Genomic DNA, 24,244 nt, shown 5'->3' on the forward strand with positions numbered 1-24,244 from the left:
GGCTACACACGGTCGTCGTCGACAGAAAGCTAAACAGCCACCACAAACCTCTTCAGTATCAGGAGGGAAACGTTTCCAGATCTCTTTTGAACGGAACATCGCATTTGAACAAGAACAGAAGAGTAACGATAAGGTAAGATTTTAATTAGGCCTACCAAATCATTTATGTAACATTTAATTCAGCATTTTCTCAACACCGTTGAGTTACACAGAAATCTAGCCTTCACCGTCAGTCCTAGTTATGTCACGTGCTCGAAACAAGTGCGGTAGCCTACGGTGTTAGTCACCTTTGAACAGAACAGCATGAGTGCACCCGTAACTGATCAGAGCTTATAAGCTTTAAACGACTGTAGTTGAGAGCAACATTTCCAACACGAACTATTAACTCATATTCACACAGTTTTCCCCCCATCAAATAATCATAACAATATTTTAATGTATTTACAAAACTGGAACGCAAAGTTTTTGTAGGCCATGTGAAATGTTAAAATAAACAGCAACTATAGCCTACCTATAAGCTTTGAGTAGAAAAAGGCAATAAAATGACCTCCAGAATCTGTCTCGGTAGGCCTTAACGTCAATCCAAGACATTATTAAAAGTAATAACGACGTGATAATAGTTGCTGTAACATTTAGGAAGCATGCACCTTCAAATGAGTGGATTTGGCTATTTCAGCCACACCCGTTGGTGAAAGGTGTATGCAATCGAGCACACAGCCATGCAATCGCCATAGACAAACATTGTCAGTAGAATGGCCTTACTGAAGAGCTCAGTGTCTTTCAATGTGGCACAATCATAGGATGCCACCTTTCCAACAAGTCAGTTCATTAAATGTCTGCCTTGCTAAAGCTGACCTGGTCAACTGTAAGTGCTGTTATTGAGCAGTGGAAACATCTAGGAGCAACAACCCAGCCTATAAGTGATAGGCCACACAAGTGCACAGAGCGGGACCGCTGAAGTGCGTAAAATCGTCTGTCCTCAATACTCACTCCCGAGTTCCAAACTGCCTCTGAAAGCAATGTCAGCAAAATAACTGTTCCTCAGGAGCTTCATGAAATGGGTTTCCATGGCCGAGCAGCCGCACACAAGCCTAAGATCACCAATCGCAATGCCAAGTGTCTGCTGGAGTGGTGTAAAGCTCACCGCTATTGGACTCTGGAGCAGTGGAAAGCGTTCTCTGGAGTGATCAATCAGGCTTCACCATCTGGCAGTCTGACGGACGTATCTGGGTTTGGCGGATGCCAGGAGTGTGCTACCTGCCCCAATGCATAGTGCCAATTGTAAAGTTTGGTGGAGAAGGAATAATGGTCTGGGGCTGTTTTTCATGGTTTGGGCCCCTTAGTTCCAGTGAAAGGAAATCTTAAAGCTACAACATACAATGACATTCTAGACGATTCTGTGCAGTCAACTTTGTGGCAACAGTTTTAGGAAGGCCCTTCCCTGTTTCAGCATGACAATACCCCTGTGCACAAAGCGAGGTCAATACAGAAATGGTTTGTTGAGATCTGTGTGGAAGAACTTGACTGGCCTGCACAAAGCCCTTACTTCAACTCCATCGAACACCTTTGGGATGAATTGGAACGCTGACTGCGAGCCAGGCCTAATCGCCCAACATCAGTGCCCGACCTCACTAATGCTCTTGTGATTGAATGGAAGCAAGTCCAGCAATGTTCCAACATCTAGTGGAAAGCAGCAGAGTGGAGTCTGTTATAGCAGCAAAGGGGGATCAACTCCATATTAATGTCCATGATTTTGGAATGAGATGTTCGATGAGTAGGTGCCCATATACTTTTGGTCATGTAGTGTATAAAAACAAATGAGGGTCATGTAGTGTATATAAATGAACGAGGGTCATGTAGTGTATATAAATGAACGAGGGTCATGTAGTGTGTATATAAACGAATGAGGGTCATGTAGTGTGTATATAAACGAATGAGGGTCATGTAGTGTGTATATAAACGAATGAGGGTCATGTAGTGTGTATATAAACGAATGAGGGTCATGTAGTGTGTATATAAACGAATGAGGGTCATGTAGTGTGTATATAAACGAACGAGGGTCATGTAGTGTGTATATAAACGAATGAGGGTCATGTAGTGTGTATATAAACGAATGAGGGTCATGTAGTGTGTATATAAACGAATGAGGGTCATGTAGTGTATATAAACGAACGAGGGTCATGTAGTGTGTATATAAACGAATGAGGGTCATGTACAGTGCATTCGGAAAGTATTCAGACCCCTTTACTTTTTTCACTTTTTAAGTTAGTCTTATTCTAAAATGGATTTAAAAAAAGATCCCTTGTCAATCTGCACACAATACTCCTTAATGACAAAGCAAAAACAGGATTACAAAAAATAACTGATATCATATTTACATAACTATTCGGACCCTTTACTCAGTACTTTGTTGAAGCACCTTTAGCAGCGATTACAGCCTCAAGTGTTCTTGGGTATGACACTACAAGCTTGGCACACTTGTATTTGGGGAGTTTCTCCCATTCTTCTCTGCAGATCCTCTAAAGCTCTGTCAGGTTATATGGGAGCGTCGCTGCACAGCTATTTTCCGGTCTCTCCAAAGATGTTCGGGTTGAAGTCTTGGCACTAGTTGGGCCACTCAAGGACATTCAGAGACTTGACCCGAAGCCACTCCTGTGTCGTTTTGGCTGTGTGCTAAGGGTCGTTGTACAGTTGGAAGGGAACTGTTGCCCCAGTCTGAGGTCCTGAGCACTCTGGAGCAGGTATTCATCAAGGATCTCTCTGTACTTTGCTCAGTTCATCTTTCCCTCGATCCTGACTAGTCTCGCAGTCCCTTCCGCTGAAAAACATCCCCATAGCATGATTCTGCTTTACCGTAGGCCAAAGATTTCAATCTTAGTTTCATCAGACAAGAGAATCTTGTTTCTGATGGTATGAGAGTCTTTAGGTGTCTTTTGGCAAACTGTAAGCGGGCTGTCATGTGCCTTTTACTGAGGAGTGGCTTCCGTCTGGCCACTCTACCATAAAGGCCTAATTGGTGGAGTGCTGCATACATGGTTAAACTTCTGGAAGGTTCTCCCATCCCCACAGACGAACTCTGGAGCTCTGTCAGAGTGACCATCAGGTTCTTGGTCGCCTCCCTGGCCAAGGCCCTTCTCCCCCGATTGCTCAGTTTGGCCGGGCGGTCAGTTCTAGGAAGAGTCTTGGTGGTTCCAAACGTATTCCATTTAATAATGATGAAGGCCACTGGGGACCTTCATTGCTGCAGAACATTTTTAGTACCCTTCCCTAGATCTGTGCCTCGACACACTCCTGTCTCTGAGCTCTACGGATAATTCCTTTGACCTCATGGCTTGGTTTTTGCTCTGACATGCAGTGTCAAATGTGGGACCTTATAGACAGGTGTGTGTGCCTTCCCAAATCATGTCCAATCAATTGAATTTACCACAGGTGGACTCCAATCAAGTTGTAGAAACATCTCAAGGATGATCGATGGAAACACGATGTTCCCGAGCTTAATTTTGAGTCCCATAGCAAAGAGTCTGAATACTTATGTAAATAAGGTATTTCCGTTTTTATATTTTAATACATTTGCAAAATTTTCTAAACCTGTTTTCGCTTTGTCATGAAGTATCAGTGGTGTAAAGTACTGATAAGGTACAAATCTGTCGTTCTGCCCCTGAACAGGCAGTTAACCCACTGTTCCTAGGCCGTCATTGAAAATAAGAATTTGTTCTTAACTGACTTGCCTAGTTAAATAAAGGTCAAATAAACTTAAGTTCTACTTATGTAGTATTTTGGAGTATCTGTACTTCACTCTTTATATGTTTGACAACTTTTACTGTTAATTCACTACGTTTCTAAATCAAATATTGCACTTTTTACTCCATACATTTTCCCTGACACCCAAAGTACTCATTATATTTTGAATGCTTAGCAGGACAGGAACATTTTCGAAGTCACTCACTTATCAAGAGAACACGTGGTCATTCATACTGCCTCTGATCTGGCGAACTCACTAAACACAATGCATCTTTAATAAATAGTGTCTGAGTGTTGGAGTGTGCCCCTGGCTCTCCGGACATCGGACATTTTTATAACAAGGCAAATGGTGCCGTCTTCTTTGCGTAATATAAGTAGTTTTAAATGATTTTTTACTTTTGATACTTAAGTATATTTAAAACCATATACTTTTACTCAAGTAGTATTTTACTGTCTGACTTTCACTTTTGGTTGAGTAACTATCAAATCGACATGTCTGGGGGGGAAAAGAGTAATTTCAGACATGTGTTTGTGACCTCCAGTAATATATCCTACTGTGAAATAGATGTCTGCTCCCTTCGGTCCAGACATGCCCGTGCCAGTACCTAAACCACGGACTCGCTACAAGCGGGCTGGAGGGAGCCCACAGATCCAGCTCTCTTCTGATCGGTGAGTGATCCTCGTGATGTCCACTTGTTTTACCAAACACCTGATACGTTCTTGGGGATTGTTTTCTAATTCTTTGTTTTTACACTTGTCTTCAAGGGATTTGATACATGATACACCTGACACAGGAATTCATAGCAGAGGTAGGCCCTTGTGCTCATCATGATAACAGTTACATATTTTATAATAATAAAGATAGGGATCAGATGAGTTTTGTTAGAACTGTCTGTACTTGTGTAATGACAGGCCATATTTGATTGGCTCAGACACAGCGAAACAGCTTACCTTTCAACATCTCACCAGTTAACAATATTTTATCATGCTAAACAAGATTTGCTCTGTGCCATTCATTAAAGAGTTACTCAAGGTCAATGAGGTCAAGGAAGTGCATTCTATGTGATACTGAGCTTGAGTCCTAACTTCCAGTAAAGCACCCCTACAGCCAAACATAGCTGCAGTGTACTGTCACAATAGCAACACAAGAATAACTGGTTTTTACTCCTAAACACAAACGCTTGTGATTCAGTGACAGACTTCTGAAATACTTCCTGCTTTCATTTGTCACCAAACAACACAGCATCTTTTACTGTTCATCATTTTATCTTGGGTTCACAGGTATTCCACCCGCAAATGATTTGCTGGCAGAAAAGGAAGACAACCCTGCCATTATCCTAAATAAGCCTGCCATTACCAGCCCAGCGGAGCAGAATCCAAGCCAGTGTAACTTCCTTCTCTTCAGATCTGATTCTGGAGTGACTCCATCTTACCCAGTACTGGACAGTAATGGACTCTGTCCATCTGTCTGGTTGTCCTTCTCTCCACACAGTCCGGCTGCGGATACTGACCCCTACGTCAGTCCGGCTGCGGATACTGACCCCTACGTCAGTCCGGCTGCGGATACTGACCCCTACGTCAGTCCGGCTGCGAATACTGACCCCTACGTCAGTCCGGCTGCGAATACTGACCCCTACGTCAGTCCGGCTGCAGATACTGACCCCTACGTCAGTCCGGCTGCGGATACTGACCCCTACGTCAGTCCGGCTGCGGATACTGACCCCTACGTCAGTCCGGCTGCGGATACTGACCCCTACGTCAGTCCGGCTGCGGATACTGACCCCTACGTCAGTCCGGCTGCGGATACTGACCCCTACGTCAGTCCGGCTGCGGATACTGACCCCTACGTCAGTCCGGCTGCGGATACTGACCCCTACGTCAGTCCGGCTGCGGATACTGACCCCTACGTCAGTCCGGCTGCGGATACTGACCCCTACGTCAGTCCGGCTGCGGATACTGACCCCTACGTCAGTCCGGCTGCGGATACTGACCCCTACGTCAGTCCGGCTGCGGATACTGACCCCTACGTCAGTCCGGCTGCGGATACTGACCCCTACGTCAGTCTGGCTGCGGATACTGACCCCTACATCAGTCCGGCTGCGGATACTGACCCCTACGTCAGTCCGGCTGCGGATACTGACCCCTACATCACTGACGTAGCTGACTGGGAAAAATGCCCTGGATCTGGATCTGAATCGTCCAATGATGACGATGCCGTTACTGAAGAAATAAAGAACCCATCCCACATGAACAAGTGAGTATCAAATAAGAGGTGCAAAGGCATAGGCCACAAAACAGTATAGGCCATGGCTAAAGGCAGGGAAGAAAATGTATATCAATGTGTGTAACTACCTGTAACAAGCTACAGGTCACACGAAACAAATTGGTGTTAGAAATGTTGAATAGCTTTGTCATTCTTCTATGCCTCTTCCAGTGTGGCGTCAGGGCATGTTTGTGTTGGTGTTGTCCCCAGCGGGAAACCTCCTGTGGAAAAGGAGTCTCTGCAGACCAGACCTCTCAAACAGAAGATCCCACGGTACGTCACAGCACCCCGTCACAGCAGACAGACAGCAAGTTAACAGATGGACTTCATGGGGAGTTCAATTAGAGTAAAATGATACCTAATCAACTGAGATTTTAACATAGCCACTTACCAATATTGATACAATTTCAATGGGTTTTCAATATTATTACATGGTTTTAAGGGTGTGATAGAATTTAAAACCAATTGAAGTGGTCATTTCGGGTGTGGCTCACTTGGCAGAGTGTGGCACTTGCAACGCCAGGGTTGTGGGTTTGATTCCCACAGTGGGACTAGTATGTAAATGTATGCTCTCACTTACTTTAAGTCGCTCTGGATAAGAGCGTCTGCTAAATGACTGTAATGTAAAGGTAAAAATGTGTTGCCCGGATCAAACATGAAACAGTAGCTATTTGATTTTGAGCGTGGTATACTTGTTTGTCTAATCACCTGTGAACTCTACAAGCCCCTTTGTTTACCTATTCAGATCACTGTATTACACATGCCCATACTTCCTGCTTCCTCCCCACTAAGAATGTTTTCACCTGTGTAGCAGTGCTCTGTGCAAGACATGAAGTGTGTTATGCAATAGGTGTCTTGTAATTTACTCATGAGATACTGTACAAGCAGTGGGTCTGTATTAAATGTATAGCATATTTGTTCAAGATAGCTGCCAGTTAATTAAATATTTGTCATGTTTCTTTGAGATAACTTCTTCTCTCTTTGTCCACAGTGCGGCCACCATCCGTGTCAGCAGGAGAAAACAGGCAGCAGCGAGCGGTGGTGCTACCCAGGCAGCAGAGTCCTCTCGTAGGGAGAATGTGGTGTCCCGATCCAGCTGGCTGGATGTATGGAAGGGACGCAGGTAATGTGGGACACTGGGATATATGTACTGTTGCTATTCAACAACATCTTACTGAAATCACGTTCTCTGATATTATTTTCCAAATGTCATTGCCTAATTTCTATGTATTTGAAAATTGAGATACTTTTGGTTCCTGAAGGCACAATGTTCTGTGGGCCACCCTGGATGGACCGTTGGTATCATTTTGGAAGAAACGCACAGTGAGTGAACCACTAGCACCACCATGGTCCAAATGGCCCTTTCTTTTGACTAGAACTAAGGCATAACGTTGTTATATCATTATTGTCTCTCCCAGGCTATGCCAGTATCTTTACACTATCCCCTCTTTTTCTGGGCCGCAGGACAAGTTCACAGACCTAGTGTTCCATGTGTCAAGCATCACCAACGTCTGCAAGCAGGACAAAGGACGCTTCTCCCTTTACTTCTGCAAGAAGCACTTTGAGTTCATGGCGCACAACAAAGGTGAGCTGCTGATGGATTTGAACTCCTCTTTCTGGTTCCTACTGTTTTTGTGCTTTGCCCTGTGCCTGAGCATCTCTCCACCCCTCTCCCCGGTCCCAGCGGTGCAGGAGGGCTGGGTGACGTCCCTCCTGGCCTCTCGTGGATGGGACCCCCCAGCCCCTCCGGAGCAGCATGGAGCCCTGACCATGAAGGACCCTCGCAGCAACAGAGTGTACGCGGCCATCTGTGGACACAACCTATGGATCTACAACAACAAAGAGGTGAGGAAGGGAACAGGGCTCTGCTGAGCTCCATCACTATATGATTGTTATGACAGTTCGGGAGGACATCTTGAGTGTATTTTGTGTCATTCAGTTCATGTTATTTGTGCCGTGCAGGACTTCCAGTTGGGGGTTGGGCTGACCTTTGTGTCCATGAACGTGGCGTCAGTGAAGCAGACTGGCCGTCATAACTTCAGTCTCATCACACCGTACAAAACCTTCAAGTGAGTGTCCGCCTCTTTCTCTCTCACTGTCTCTGTCTGATCAGCCCCAGCCCACAGTGCTGCTTTCAACCAGCAGAGGACAGTGTAGTTCATCTGGTTTTTGTTAGGATCCCTTCCTAACTTGTGTTATTACACAATTGCTCTTCTATCAGATTATCCCAGTATCTGGCCCGTGTATGTGAGCGCCTTGCTTTACTACTGAGAAACACAGTCTTTGTATTTCTAGTTTCTCCACAGACTCATCGAGGGAGCTGGCTGTGTGGCTGGGGAGTCTGAACCAGGTGATCCTCAGTGCCCTGTCATGCAGCGAGGTGGCCCACCGACTCTGGGCCAGCCCATGGAACAAAGTGTGTGCCGACTGTGGCAGTGCCAACCCCGAGTGGGCCTCAGTTAACCTGCTGGTGGTCATCTGTGAGGCCTGTGCAGGTGAGCTAGGACTGTGGTGATACTCAGGATGTGTACGCACTGCTCTATATGACCTATGTCCCTATTGTTTCTCTAAGGTCAGCATCGCTCTTTGGGCATCCATGTCTCCAAAGTGAGAAGCCTGAAGTTGGACAGTAAAGTGTGGACTGAACCTTTGATTCTGGTGAGATGACCTTCCTTGTAACAGTGCTGCAGAAACTATTCAGACCCCTTGAGTTTTCCACATTTTGTTACGTTGCAGCCGTATTCTTCATAAATCTACACACAATACCCCATAAGGACAAAGCAAAAACTTTTGTTTTTTACATAAGAATTCAGACCTTTTACTCAGTACTTTGTTGAAGCACCTTTGGCAGCAATTACAGCCTCGTCTTCCAGAGATGTTTAAAAAAAAAATATATATATATATTTTATTTATTTATTTTTAATTTTACCCCTTTTTCTCCCCAATTTCGTGGTATCCAATTGTTGCTACTATCTTGTCTCATTGCTACAACTCCCGTACGGGCTCGGGAGAGACGAATGCTGAATGTCATGCGTCCTCCGATACACAACCCAACCAGCCGTACTGCTTCTTAACACAGGGCGCATCCAACCCGGAAGCCAGCCGCACCAATGTGTCGGAGGCTACACCGTGCACCTGGCAACCTTGGCTAGCGCGCACTGCGCCCGGCCCGCCACAGGAGTCGCTGGTGCGCGATGAGACAAGGAGATCCCTACCGACCAATCCCTCCCTAACCCGGACGACGCTAGGCCAATTGTGCGTCGCCCCACGGACCTCCCGGTCGCGGCCGGTTACGACAGAGCCTGGGCGCGAACCCAGGGACTCTGATGGCACAGCGCCCTTAACCACTGCGCCACCCGGGAGGCCGTCTTCCAGAGATGTTTGATTGGGTTTAAGTCCGGGCTCTGGCTGGGCCACTCAAGGGCATTCAGAGACTTGTCCCAAAGACACTCCTGTGTTGTCTTGGCTGTGTGCTTAGGGTCGTTGTCCTGTTGGAAGGTGAACCTTCCCCAGTTTGAGGTCCTGAGCACTCTGGAGCAGGTTTTCAGCAAGGATCTCTCTGTACTTTGCTCCGTTCATCTTTCCCTTGATCCTGACTAGTGTCCCAGTTCCTGCCGTTGAAAAACATCCCCACAGCATGATGCTGCCACCACCATGCTTCACCGTAGGGAGGGTGCCAGGTTTCCTCCAGACGTCACGCATTCAGGGCAAAGAGTTTAATATTGGTTTCATCACCAGATAATCTTATTTTTCATGGTCTGAGAGTCAATTAGGTGCATTTTGGCAAACTCCAAGCGGGCTGTCATGTGCCTTTTACTGAGGAATGGCTTTCGTCTGGCCACTCTACCATAAAGGCCTGATTGGTGGAGTGCTGCAGAGATGGTCCTTCTGGAGGTTTCTCCTGTCTCCACAAATTAACTCTGGAGCTCTGTCAGAGTGACCATCGGGTTCTTGGTCACTTGCCTGACCAAGGCCCTTCTCCCCCAATTGCTCAGTTTGGGCAGGCTGCCAGATCTAGGAAGAGTCTTGGTGGTTCCAAACTTCTTCCATTTAATAATGATGGAGGCCACTGTGTTATTGGGGTCCTTCAATGCTGCATACATTTGTTGGTACCTTTCCCTAGATCTGTGCCTCGACACAATCCTGTCTCGGTGCTCTATGGACAATTTATTCAACTTCATGCCTTGGTTTTTGCTCTGACATGCACTGTCAACTGTATGACCTTATAAAGACAGGTGTGTGCCTTTCCAAATCATGTCAAATCAGTTGAATTTAACACAGGTGGACTTCTACAATCAAGTTGTAGAAACATCTCAAGGATGATCAATGGAAACAGGATGCACCTGACCTCAATTTCAAGTCTCATAGCAAAAGGTCTGAATACTTATGTAAATAATATAAATCTGTTGAGTTTTATTAACTTTTCAACAATTTATTATTACTATTTTTTTGCTTTGTCATTATTGTGTATAATGCGTGTGTGTAATGAGGGGAAAACATATTTAATCAATTTTAGAATAAGGCTGTAACATAACAAAATGTGGTAAAAGGGAAGGTGTCTGAATACTTGTATGTATAACCAAATACAGAAGTAAAGTAATGTGAAAATAGGCACTGCTAATAACTGTGTTCTCTTTCCTCCATAGCTATTTGTCTATTATGGGAACAAAGCAGCCAATGATGTATGGGGTCACAATGTGCCGGGTGCAGAGCAGATCCTGCCAGACTCCTCTGTGGGTCAGAGGGGGGACTTCATCAGGGCCAAGTACACCAAGGGCCGATACAGATTCACCCATCCTCTAGCCTCCAGCCAGAGACTGCTCAACCAGGTCAGCCAACATCCCAGCCCCAACCCCAGTCTTAACCACAGTCCCAACCCCAGGTCTCAGTCCCAACCCCAGGTCTCAGTCCCAACCCCAGGTCTCAGTCCCAACCCCAGGTCTCAGTCCCAGCCCCAACCCCAGGTCTCAGTCCCAGCCCCAACCCCATTTCACAGTCCCAGCCCCAACCCCATTTCACAGTCCCAGCCCCAACCCCATTTCCCAGCCCCAACCCCAGGTCCCAGCCCCAACCCCAGGTCCCAGCCCCAGGTCCCAGCCCCAGTCCTAACCACAGCCCCATCCCCAGTCCTAACCACAGCCCCAACCCCAGTCCTAACCACAGCCCCAACCCCAGGTCTCAGTCCCAGCCCCTGCCCCAGGTCTCAGCCCCAACCCCAGTCCCAAGTCTCAGCCCCAACCCGTCTCAGTCTCAGCCCCAACCCCAGGTCTCAGCCCCTGCCCCAACCCCAGGTCTCAACCCCAGGTCTCAGCCCCAACCCCAGGTCTCAGCCCCTGCCCCAACCCCAGGTCTCATCCCCTGCCCCAACCCCAGGTCTCATCCCCTGCCCCAGCCTCAGCACCAACCCCAGTCTCAGCCCCAACCCCAAACCTAGCAGCAGCCCCAATCTCAGCCCCAACCCCAATCTCAGCCCCAACCCCAGCCCCAAACCCAGCCTCAGGCCCAAACCCAGCCTCAGCCCAACCCCAAACCCAGCCTCAGCCCCAACCCCAAATCCAGCCTCAGCCCCAACCCCAAACTCAGCCTCAGCCCCAAACCCAGCCTCAGCCCAAATCCCAGCCCCAAACCCAGGCTCAGCTTAAATCCCAGCCCCAAACCCAGCCTCAGCTCAAATCCCAGCCCCAACCCCCAGCCCCAAACCCAGCCTCAGCTCAAATCCCAGCCCCAACCCCCAGCCCCAAACCCAGCCTCAGCTCAAATCCCAGCCCCAAACCCAGCCTCAGCCCCAAACCCAGTCTCAGCCCCAAACCCAGCCTCAGCCCAAATCCCAGCCCCAAACCCAGCCTCAGACCAAATCCCAGCCCCAATCCCAGCTTCAGCCCCTTTCTCAGACTACACTGCTGCTCTCATCCAGCAGAGGACAGTGTAGTTCATCTGGTTTTTGTTCAGATCCCTTCCTAACTTGTGTTATTACATGTATGCATCCTATTCTGATTCCTATCCATCCTCAAAGATAGGAAAATACACATAAACCTCCCAGGGTCTGTACAGGACAGACTGTGCTGAATGATATGTGTTATTTGTTGTTATGACATCCTCCCCTCACCCTGTGTCCTCCAGAGGCTGTGTGAGGTGGTGTGTGGCCCTAATGTCCCAGAGACCATGTCATTGCTGTGCTCGGGGGCCCGGGTCCTGTGCCACTCAGGGGACTCTCAGTGCCCCACGCCCATCTCCCTGGCAGAGCGGGCTGGACAGGCCATGCAGACGGAGCTGCTCAGACACAACGAATACACAGGTACTAATATCAGGGGTCCTCTAAGATCCACAGATACTGACTTCAGGGGTCCAGGCTCTAAGATCCAAAATATCTGATCTGATTGGTTGAAATTAGTGAAAAAATGATCTGAATTTGTCTGACTGTGTAATTGCAGCCTAAGATCCACAGCACTGCTGTTGTTTTGTCTTTGCTTAATCTCAACTTGTCACTTTCATGATATCAGTCAGTACATCAAAATGTCTGTCTTGTTCATTATGCTTTCAAATATGTTTGTTTTTCTCTTTTACAGATGCCCCTGTCTATGTTCATCAGGTCACAGGGTCTCTGCTGGGCACCTCTGACCCTCCTCCTGCTGCAGGTACCCATATACTATGGGCATATCACAATAGCCTAAAAGCTTATCGTTTTGATATAAAAGGCGACTTCTTAATGGGTGTAAAACTGTGTGCGCAGGAGAGGAGGAGCTCCATGGGAAGTTGGAGGAGGACCGCTTCCTGTTCTCCCAGGAGAATGACTCTGCAGCCTGTGATGTTCTGGACCTGAGGGAGGTCATCTCCATTTTCCACAGCTCCAACGGGTACTGCAACCTTATGACGTTAACATTGTGGGAGACGTTTCATATCCATTTTTAAGATTTTAAATGTTTTAATACGGTTTATAAGATATAAGGGGGATTTGTTGATTTCCTCCTCCCCCACAGATCGACTCATGAGTTTGAAATGGTGACTCTGACGGACGCGTTGGTGTGCAATGCTGACACTGAAGAGGATCTACTGAATCACCTGCTTCATATTCTCAGGGTAATACAATAACAGCTGTGTGTTTATCAGTCTGGGAGTATTAAGGACTGTAGGCACAGTGTTCCATACGCTGTATGATAATTGAGACCTTTGTTTCAGCTTTCCTGAGCAGAGAGTAGGCCTACAGATAACACAGATAGATATAGTAATGTGGGTTAAAACTAATCATATGTTCTCCCCCTACCAGGTGGTGTTGCCCGGGCCCATAGATGAGGAGGAGCTGGACGGGGTGTTTGCTGTGTCCCGGGTTTCTCTGAGGGAGGGAGGAGGCCTGCAGCACACTGAGGTCTGGGCAGTGCTCCGTGGAGGTCAGGTCCTCGTCTATCCTACTGACCAGCAGCGCCACAGAGAGAGGCTAACACTCAACCCTGAGACTCAATACAGTGAGTCAAACCTCATTGTCTGCATGTTTACACAACATGATTTTTCTCTACATTCCTTGTGTAGAGGAGCAGAAGTATCATGATAAGGTAATATGACGGGGTTCTTTTCTGCCCACAGAGATAGATTCCTCTGAGAACACCATAGAGCTGGTCACTGGAGAGAGGTCAGCACCACAGGAACACTTTGTTATAACAAGTTGCATTCCATTGTACTTGATGTCATAGCAATGGTTCCCAAACGTATTTCAGCATCTGTCATTCAAAGGATGGTCTCCAATGCATCCATCTCGTCTTCCTGCTAGAACCATGTCCATGCAGTTTGAACGACACCACAGCTGTCAGTCCTGGCACAGCCTACTGAAACGGGCAGTGACCACAAAGAGGAAGCAGCGCCCATCACTGTACGAGCTGCCACCCAACGCCATTGGCAATGTGCCCCCTGCCATTGAGAGGTGTATCTCACACATCACACAATATGGTGAGTGTCGGCTACAAGCCATTTGAGACTGGAACAAGTATTGTAGTGATCTGGATAACCAGTTTCCGGCAGGAACATGAATTCTCACAACTGGTTAATCTGCTCTGCTCCTCTTCTGTCTCCCTCCCAGGCCTGAAGGTGGATGGGCTGTACCGGCGCTGTGGCTTGGCCACTAAGGTCAGCAGTCTGGTGGAAGCCCTCAGCAGATCACCTAAAACTGCCCCTCTGGAGAAAGATGAACAGGGTCTCCTGGACGCTGCAGGGGCCCTGAAGCAGTATGTCCGCCACCAGGTGGTGCTCATCCCTCAGACACAACGGGAACTGTGGGTCAAGGCTGCAGGTACTGTCCTTTGCATCTTAAACAACCCCAGAGAGAATGTATTTCCTTGATTCCTCGTGTCCTCTTCTCGCCCTCTTCTCAAAGCCCATTGGATGAGGTCGGAATTCCCTCCCCTCTGACCTTCTCATTCATATTTTGTATGTTGTATAATATTTATTTTCTTCATTTTTTTATTTATTAATTTTTTCCAGTTACAAACATATATATATATATATATATACAGTTGAAGTCAGAAGTTTACATACACCTTAGCCAAATACATTTAAACTCAGTTTTTCACAGTTCCTGACATTTAATCGTAGTAAAAATGCCCTGTCGTACGTCAGTTAGGATCACCACTTTATTTTAAGAATGTGAAATGTCAGAATAATAGTAGAGAGAGAATTATTTATTTCAGCTTTCATTTCTTTCATTACATTCCCAGTTGGTCAGAAGTTTACATACTCAATTAGTATTTGGTAGAATTGCCTTTTACATTGTTTAGCTTGGGTCAAACAATTTGGGTAGCCTTCCACAAGCTTTCCACAATAAGTTGGGTGAAATTTGGCCCATTCCTCCTGACAGAGCTGGTGTAACTGAGTCAGGTTTGTAGGCCTCCTTGCTCGCACACGCTTTTTCAGTTCTGCCCACCAATTTTATATAAGATTGAGGTCAGGGCTTTGTGATGGCCACTCCAATACCTTGACTTTGTTGTCCTTAAGATGTTGCTTCAATATATCCACATAATTTTCCACCCTCATGATGCCATCTATTTTGTGAAGTGCACCATTCCCTCCTGCAGCAAAGCACCCCCACAACATGATTCTGCCACCCCCACAACATGATTCTGCCACCCCCATGCTTCACAGTTGGGATGGTGTTCTTCGGCTTGCAAGCCTCCCCCTTTTTCCTCCAAACACAACGATGGTCATTATGGCCAAACAGTTCTATTTTTGTTTCATCAGACCAGAGGACATTTCTCCAAAAAGTACAATCTTTGTCCCCATGTGCAGTTGCAAACCGTAGTCTGTTTTTTTTATGGCGGTTTTGGAGCAGTGGCTTCTTTCTTGTTGAGCGGCCTTTCAGGATATGTTGATATAGGACTCATTTTATTGTGGATATAAATACTTTTGTACATGTTTCCTCCAGCATCTTCACAAGGTCCTTTGCTGCTGTTCTGGGATTGATTTGCACTTTTCGCACCAAAGTATGTTCATATCTACGAGACAGAACGCGTTTTCTTCCTGAGCGTTATGACGACTGCGTGGTCCCATTGTGTTTATACTTGCGTACTATTGTTTGTACAGATGAACGTGGTACCTTCAGGCTTTTGGAAATTGCTCCCAAGGATGAACCAGACTTGTGTAGGTCTACAATTTGTTTTCTGAGGTTTTGGCTGATTTCTTTTGATTCCCCCATGATGTCAAGCAAAGAGGCACTGAGTTTGAAGGTAGGCCTGAAATACATCCACTTGTACACCTCCAATTGACTCAAATGATGTCAATTAGCCTATCAGAAGCTTCTAAAGCCATGACATCATTTTCTGGAATTTTCCAAGCTGTTTAAAGGCAGTCAACTTAGTATATGTAAACGTCTGACCCACTGGAATTGTGATACCGTGAATTATAAGTGAAATAATCTGTCTGTAAACAATTGTTGGAAAAATTACTTGTGTCATGCACAAAGTTGATGTCCTAACCGACTTTCCAAAACTATAGTTTATTAACACGAAATTTGTGGAGTGGTTGAAAAACAAGTTTTAATGACTCCAACCTAAGTGCATGTAAACTTCCGACTTCAACTGTACATCTGAACAACAACTTACAGACGTACACAAACAATGACTACATCTCACCTGCCCAGACCCACATGTTCACACCCCCATCCCTAGTGCCTTCATTATTGTTTGCCACCAGTGGAGGAAAGGGAGGACCGTCCTCCTCCAGTGAATTTCATAATAATAAAAATAGTGAAACATTTAAAAAGTTATCCTTTTTAGATACAACTATACTAAATATTTTCAAGTCATCAAATAATTGATTAAAACACACTGTTTTGCAATGATGGTCTACAGTAGCCTCAACAGCACTCTGTAGGGTAGCACCATGGTGTAGCCGGAGGACAGCTAGCTTCTGTTCTCCTCTGAGTACATTAACTTCAACACAAAACCTAGGAGTCTCATGGTTCTTACCCCCTTCCATAGACTTACACAGTAATTATGATCACTTCCGGAGGACGTCCTCCAACCAATCAGAGCTCTTGCAGCATGAACTGACATGTTGTCCATCCAATCAAAGGATCAGAGAAGGAATCTAGTATTTAAAGCATAATCTACAGCTAGCCAACACTGCAGTGCATAAAATGTGATGAGTAGTTGACTCAGAGAGAAAGACATTAGTTTTTAACAAATGAATTTCTTCTGAGAGAGATCTAGTTATATTTCTATTTTTTTCACTTGCACTTACTTAGCTAGCAAATACAGCTAGCTAGTTTAGCCTACTCAAACCGAGGGATGCTATGTTAGCTAGCAGGCTATGATTATCCAACGCGACACTGGAACTAGTTATCGTGTCCAGAAAGCCTTGTAGTTATCGTGTCCAGAAAGCCTTGTAGTTATCGTGTCCAGAAAGCCTTGTAGGTATCGTGTCCAGAAAGCCTTGTAGTTATCGTGTCCAGAAAGCCCTGTAGTTATAGTGTCCAGAAAGCCTTGTAGTTATCATGTCCGGATTACATGCCAAGGTTTTTTTTCTTACATTTTGAGGTAATGTTTGAGTCACTCAGACGTATGAACACTCAACATAAGACATGGCAAAACGTGTCGAATTTCAGGAAATTAGCTTCTAAACTGCACTATTTTCTCTCCGCTAACAAGAGGGGTGTGAACAGTTTGGGGTCACGAGGTAGGGGTTTGTTACTATGTCGATTTTAAATTACAATATATATCCAGATCTTTGCCACCTAGGAAATTTGTGTGACCGGATCTTCTCAAATACTATTGGAGTAGCGCTGATCTAGATGAACAAGTTGTTCAATACAAGCTGTACTTTGAGTAATGGGGTTCTCATTCATTGCCTGTGTCACCATAGCCCACACAGAAGAGAACCTTAGACTGGCTACCTACCGCAGACTCCTGAAAAAGCTGCCCCCTGACAACAGAATCACACTCAACGCCCTGTGTGGACACTTCTACATGTAAGAACAACACATGATCAATGATTGTAAGATTTTAACAGGGCAACAAAATGATCCTGCATGACTAATGCTCATCGTTGCCAACCTCTTTCTAGAGTTCAGCTGTACAGTGTGGAGAACCGTATGACAGCTCAGAACCTGGCGCTGGTGTTTGTCCCAACACTGTTCCAGGAGCTGGCCATGAACACAAACATGGTGCGCCTCACCAGAGAACTCATCATACACCACACACTCCTCTTCCTGGTAAGACACTAAACTTCATCTCTTCTGTTGGGTCATGGAACATATGAAGCAGTGGACAGTGTATGAGACTAATCTTTTATGCCTAACACCATGTATTGTATTCTACAGAGTAAAGAACAAGAGTCTGACATGGAGAGTGAAGAACTCATAACAAAATTATAGACAAACACATGTGTATATATTTGGCTTTGGCTGTCAAAGAAAGCTTATATGGGAAAGATATATTTGGTTACATAGTGTAGTTTTCACAACTTCTTTGAACTACACATTTAGGCCATGGACTGGATTAAACTTATTTTTTCTGCTATATTCATTTGGGGATTATTGTAATTTAGGTGATGGTAAAATAATAACAAACCAAGCTCAAATTGTATGTTGTTAGTGCCTTCAGAAAGTTTTCTCACCCCTTGACTTTTTCCACATTTTGTTGTTGCAGCCAGAATTTAAAATAGATTGAATTGAGATTTGTTGTCCACTTTGACATTTATTTTTAAATGTGTAAAACCTTTCATGCTGAAATGTCTTGAGTCAATAAGTATTCATCCCTTCAGTTATGGCAAGCCTAAATATACTGACCAAAAATATAAACGCAACATGCAACAATTTCAAAGTAAATCAGTCAATTGAAATTAATTAATTAGGCCATAATCTATGGATTTCACATGCCTGGGAATACAGACATGCATCTGTTGATCAGATACCTTAAAATAAAGGTAGAGGCGTGGATCAGAAAACCAGTCAGTATCTGGTGTGATCACCATTTGCCTCATGCAGCGCAACGCAGCACATCTCCTTTGCATAGAGTTGATCAGGCTGTTGATTGTGGCCTGTGGAATGTTGTCCCACTCATCTTCAATGGTTGTGCAAAGTTGCTGGATATTGAAGGGAACTGGAACACGTTGTCGTACACGTCGATCCAGAGCATCCAAAACATTCTCAATGTGTGACATGTCTGGTGAGTATGTAGGCCATGGTAGAACTGGGACATTTTCAGCTTCCAGGAATTGTGTACAGATCCTTGTGACATGGTGCCTGCATTATTATGCTGATAACAAGCTGAGTTTTAAAGAGAATGCAGACTGTATTTTTTTTTAAAGCAAGCCAACACATGTTCTTAAATCAGGAAATTAAAGGGGTTTGGGGTCAGCCAGGATGTTCTGGAGAGGGTGTACAGCAGCTTGGTGGAGAGCATCCTCACGTTCAATATGACAGTCTGCTATGGTAAGGAGCAAAAGCAAACTGACCAGAATAGTACACACAGTCAGCAAAGTAATTGGTAAACCACAGGCACACTTGAGCATTCTATTCCACAAGGCAACCAAACAGAAGACACTGGCTGTCGTTGGCGACCCCTCCCACCCTCAGTTGGAGACCCTACCCACCCTCAGTTGGAGACCCCTCCCACCCTCTACACCCTCAGTTGGAGACCCCTCCCACCCTATACACCCTCAGGTGGCGACCCCTCCCACCCTCTACACCCTCAGGTGGCGACCCCTCCCACCCTCAGTTCAAGAGGCTTCCCTCGGGCCGGCTCTTCAGAATGCCCATGGCCAAGAAGAACATGTTCAAACATTCATTCCTTCCTTGTGCTGTTGGACTACTAAATACAAAATTAAAGGTATCGGAATATGTACTTATCTATCTAGTGCAGTTGGGTCAGTGGTCATTTGAGTGAATGTATTAATGTCCTCAATGTTAGTGTATGCAACATGATGGACTGACTGGTTTAAATGTGTATGATGTGAGAATGTATGTGATTATTTTAATGGAAGGTGATGCCAAAGAAAAATGTCAAAGTTTTATTCTATTCTAAACATGAGGTGATGGTTGAATGGCTCGACAATGGATCTCGTCACGGCAATTTGAAAGTAGAAATACCATCGATAAAATGCCATTGTGTTCGTTATCCATAGCTTATGCCTGCCCATACCATAACCCCACCTCCACCATGGGGCACTGGGGTTCACTAAGTTGACATCAGCAAACCGCTCGGCCACACGACGCCATACGGTCTACGGTTGTGAGGCCGGTTGGGCATAATTCTTTAAAACGACGTTGGGGGCAGCTTAAGGTAGAGACATGAACATTAAATTCTCTGGCAACAGCTCTGGTGGACATTCCTGCAGTCAGCATGCCCCCTCAAAGCATCTGTGGTATTGTGTTGTGATAAAACTGCACATTTTACTGGCCTTTTTGTCCCCAGCACCTGTGTAATGATCATGCTGTTGAATCAGCTTCTTGGCCACACCTGACAGGATTATCTTGGCAAAGTAGAAATGCTCACTAACAGGGATGTAAACAAATCTGTGTACAATATTTCTGAGAATAAGTATTCTGTGCATATGGAACATTATTTCAGCTCATGAAACATGGGACCAACACTTTTTACATGTTGGGTTTATTTTTGTTCAGCCATAAGTTGCATGGACTCTGTGCAAGTGTTTAACACTGACTACCTCATCTCTGTACCCCACACCCAGATAATCGTAAGGCCCCTCAGTCAAGCAGTGAATTTCATACACAGATTCAACCAAAGACCAGGGAGATTTTCCAATTCCTCGCAAAGGGCACCTATATGTATAAAAATGTAAAAAGCAGTCATTTTGAGCACGGTGAAGTTAATTACACTTTGGATGGTGTATCAATACACTGTCACTACAAAGACACAGGGAAACTGCTCAGTGATTTCACCATGAGGCCAAATGGTGACTTTAAAACGGTTTGCGTTTAATGGAGCAACAGCATTGTAGTTACTCCACAATACTAAACCAACTGACGAGTGAAACGAAAGCCTGTACAGAATTAGAATATTCATTTTTGCAAGAAGGCAATAAAGTAATACTGCAATAAATGTGGCAAAGAACAAGTGAATTTGTTTGGGGCTAATCCAATACCTTAGAGCATCTCACGCCATATTTTCAAGGATAGTGGTGGCTGCATCATGGTTATGGGTACGCTTGTAATAGTTGGGGAGTTAAGATACAAAAAGTAAACGGAATGGAGATAAGCACAAGCAAAATCCTAGAGGAAAACTTGGTTCAGTCTGCTTTCCACCAGACACTGGGAGATTAACCTTTCAGCAGGACAATAACCTAAAACACAAAGCCAAATCTACACTGGAGTTGCTTACCAAGACAGTGAATGTCCCTGAGTGGCTTAAATCTGCTTGTAAGTTTATGGGAAGACCTGAAATTGGTTGTCTAACAATGATCATCAACCAATTTGACAGCACTTAAAAAATAAAGATTGTCAAATGTTGGACAATCCAGGTGTGGAAAACTTCCCAGAAAGACTCACAGCTGTAATCGCTGCCAAAGGTGATTCTAACATGTATTGACTCAAATGGTTGAATATTTATCTAATCAAAATGGTTTTTGTTTTTTTTCAAATGTTAGAATTTTTCTTCTACTTTGACAGAGTATTTTGTGTAGATCTACACTAACAAAATGTGGAAAAAGTCAAGTGTTTGTCGTATGATATTTCTTAGAAATAAAATGTATGACAAAGCAATAAACTTTTTTTTCATTCTTATTTATTGGATGTTACCTAAGAGACATTGACAGTTTGTAAAAGCTGCATAACATTGTGCTCCAATTCTCATTCATGGTTACATTTCCATGGTTACATGTCTAAGACAAAAGATAAAGTAATCATAATACACAATCTAGTATTCCACAAAATACAAACAGGATTTTTAGCATACAATATATTGCAAGATTTTCAACATGTTCCAAATTATGCAAGACGGGAGAACATTAATACTTTGGCCTTTTCGGTTTCTCCCTGAAATAAAAAAGTAAAATTAATATAGAGCAGTGGGAATTTAACATTTAGCATCATAATTGACAATCTACCATTTATGTTTGAGAATATTTTAGGCAGCATCTTGCATGATGCAGTATTTCTGGAGTGGAGAGATGAGGCAGTTGTACTTGAGACGTTTTCCTCCTTTGAGTGTGAGCAAAATGCAGGTCACTACTGTACAGCACAGTGAGCGGCTCTGACAAGTCTCTCAGATACCACCACCATCACCTTCCTATCATATACTGTCCGCTCCCACCACCATCTGTCTGTCTGCTCTCAGTCCTCTCCCGCCACCATCTGTCTGTCTGCTCTCAGTCCTCTCCCGCCACCATCTGTCTGTCTGCTCTCAGTCCTCTCCCGCCACCATCTGTCTGTCTGCTCTCAGTCCTCTCCCGCCACCATCTGTCTGTCTGCTCTCAGTCCTCTCCCGCCACCATCTGTCTGTCTGCTCTCAGTCCTCTCCCGCCACCATCTGTCTGTCTGCTCTCAGTCCTCTCCCGCCACCATCTGTCTGTCTGCTCTCAGTCCTCTCCCGCCACCATCTGTCTGTCTGCTCTCAGTCCTCTCCCGCCACCATCTGTCTGTCTGCTCTCAGTCCTCTCCCACCACCATGTCTGCTCTCAGTCCTCTCCCACCACCATGTCTGCTCTCAGTCCTCTCCCACCACCATGTCTGCTCTCAGTCCTCTCCCACCACCATGTCTGCTCTCAGTCCTCTCCCACCACCATCTGTCTGCTCTCAGTCCTCTCCCACCACCATCTGTCTGCTCTCAGTCCTCTCCCACCACCATCTGTCTGCTCTCAGTCCTCTCCCACCACCATCTGTCTGCTCTCAGTCCTCTCCCACCACCATCTGTCTGCTCTCAGTCCTCTCCCACCACCATCTGTCTGCTCTCAGTCCTCTCCCACCACCATCTGTCTGCTCTCAGTCCTCTCCCACCACCATCTGTCTGCTCTCAGTCCTCTCCCACCACCATCTGTCTGCTCTCAGTCCTCTCCCACCACCAGTCATGTACACTAACTGTAGGATGTCTGAAGGAAATGTACTCACCCATCTGCCTCAGCCTTCTTCCTCTTCTCAATGATCTGTGGCAGACAAAACACATGATTAATAAGACAACCTTTCCTAGTTTGTGTCTCAGTATGCCCTGACAACTGTCACAACCCTGTTAAGAGCCATTAAACCGTCCACTCACAACCCTGTTAACTTCACTAGGGTAGGGGTCAGCATTTGGAATTTTGGATGAAAAGCGTGCCCAAATTAAACTGCCTGCATAGGATATGCATATAATTAGTAGATTTGGATAGAAAACTCTAAAGTTCCCAAAACTGTTAAAATAATGTCTGAGTATAACAGAGCTGATATGGCAGGCGAAAACCTGAGGGAAATCCATCCAGGAAGTGGGAAATCTGAGGTTTGTAGTTAAGTGATTGCCCATCCAATATACTGTCTATGGGGTCAGATTGCACTTCCTAAGGCTTCCACTAGATGTCAAAAGTCTTTAGAACGTTTCAGGCTTCTACTATGAAGGGGGAGAATAAGAGCTGTTTGAATCAGGGGTCTGGTTGAAAGCCTTTAGTTAAGTCATGCATGCGGCTGTGAGCACGAGCTCCGTTCCATTTAATTTCTAAAGACAAAGGAATTGTCCTGTTGGAATATTATTGAAGATTTATGATAAACATTGTTTGACATGTTTCTACAAATTATTGGAACCATTTTGACTTTTTGTCTGGACTTAGTGCCCGTGCATTGTGCATTTGGATTACTGGACTAAACGCGAACAAAAAGGAGGTATTTGGACATAAAGATGAACTTTATCGAACAAAACAAACATTTGTTGTCTAACATGGAGACCTGGGAGTGCCATCAGATGAAGATCAAAGCTAAGTGATTAATTTTAATGCTATTTCTGACTTGTGACACCTCACCTTGGCTGGAAAATGGCAGTATGGTTTTGTGGCTAGGCGCTGACCTAACAATCGCAAAGTGTGCTTTTGCCGTAAAGCCTTTTTGAAATCATTAGATTTTCATAAATATGCACTTTATCGAACAAAACATACATGTATTGTGTAACATGAAGTCCTATGAGTGTCACCTGATGAAGATCAAAGGTTAGTGATGAATTTTCTCCATTTCTGCTTTTTGTGACTCCTCTCTTTGGCTGAAAAAAATGGCTGTGTTTTTCCTGTGACTTGGTGGTGACCTTGTGGTGCTTTCACTGTAAAGCATTTTTGAAATCAGACACTGTGGCTGGATTAACGAGAAGTATATCTTTAAAATGGTGTAAAATACTTGTATGCTTAAGGAATTTTAATTATGAGATTTGTTGTTTTGAATTTGGCGCCCTGCACTTTCACTGGCGAGGTGGGACGCTACCGCAGAGCCATTAAACCATCCACTCACAACCCTGCTAAGAGCCATTAAACCGTCCACTCACAACCCTGTTAAGAGCCATTAAACCGTCCACTCACAACCCTGCTAAGAGCCATTAAACCATCCACTCACAACCCTGTTAACAGAGCCATTAAACCATCCACTCACAGCACTGATCTTCTTCCACTGCCTGTCCAGCTCTGCCTTCTCATTGGTCTCCTTGAAGCGGCGAGTCTTCCTCCCCTCAGACATCTTGATGCCATACTGGAAAGCAGCCCTGAAAGGACAAACACAGTTTGCCTGCAATTAATATTAAATTACTTGGCCCGATTAAAAGCCTTTTATAGAAATGCCAAGGAATCCAATGATGT

At 45.1% G+C, this 24,244-nt stretch overlaps 2 protein-coding genes across 2 annotated transcripts in view; one reads left to right on the forward strand and one right to left on the reverse strand.

Annotated features, from left to right (window-relative positions):
• Positions 1 to 37: 37 nt before the first annotated feature.
• On the forward strand, positions 38 to 21,210 carry LOC139388610 (arf-GAP with Rho-GAP domain, ANK repeat and PH domain-containing protein 1-like). The gene is made up of 25 exons (XM_071135370.1): positions 38 to 133; positions 4,254 to 4,410; positions 4,507 to 4,550; positions 5,023 to 5,559; positions 5,830 to 5,995; positions 6,176 to 6,277; positions 6,996 to 7,127; positions 7,267 to 7,327; positions 7,469 to 7,589; positions 7,689 to 7,849; positions 7,967 to 8,073; positions 8,300 to 8,499; positions 8,577 to 8,662; positions 10,651 to 10,833; positions 12,125 to 12,299; positions 12,571 to 12,639; positions 12,735 to 12,858; positions 12,982 to 13,081; positions 13,269 to 13,464; positions 13,583 to 13,628; positions 13,767 to 13,942; positions 14,073 to 14,282; positions 17,348 to 17,453; positions 17,549 to 17,696; positions 17,805 to 21,210. The coding sequence occupies exons 2-25, from the start codon at positions 4,307 to 4,309 to the stop codon at positions 17,856 to 17,858; spliced, it is 3,408 nt and encodes a 1,135-aa protein (XP_070991471.1). The 5' UTR covers positions 38 to 133; positions 4,254 to 4,306; the 3' UTR covers positions 17,859 to 21,210.
• LOC139388609 (IK cytokine) overlaps positions 21,209 to 24,244 on the reverse strand; it is an 8,441-nt gene continuing 5,405 nt past the window's right edge. Inside the window, exons 17-19 of the mRNA XM_071135369.1 lie at positions 24,042 to 24,150; positions 22,551 to 22,585; positions 21,209 to 21,479 (exon numbers count right to left, since the gene is read on the reverse strand). Coding sequence (XP_070991470.1) covers positions 21,452 to 21,479; positions 22,551 to 22,585; positions 24,042 to 24,150 — 172 coding nt within the window. The 3' untranslated portion in view covers positions 21,209 to 21,451. The remainder of the gene's footprint in view (positions 21,480 to 22,550; positions 22,586 to 24,041; positions 24,151 to 24,244) is intronic.

Source organism: Oncorhynchus clarkii, chromosome 29 (assembly GCF_045791955.1).
Source record: "Oncorhynchus clarkii lewisi isolate Uvic-CL-2024 chromosome 29, UVic_Ocla_1.0, whole genome shotgun sequence".
NCBI classification, from domain to species: Eukaryota; Metazoa; Chordata; class Actinopteri; order Salmoniformes; family Salmonidae; genus Oncorhynchus; species Oncorhynchus clarkii.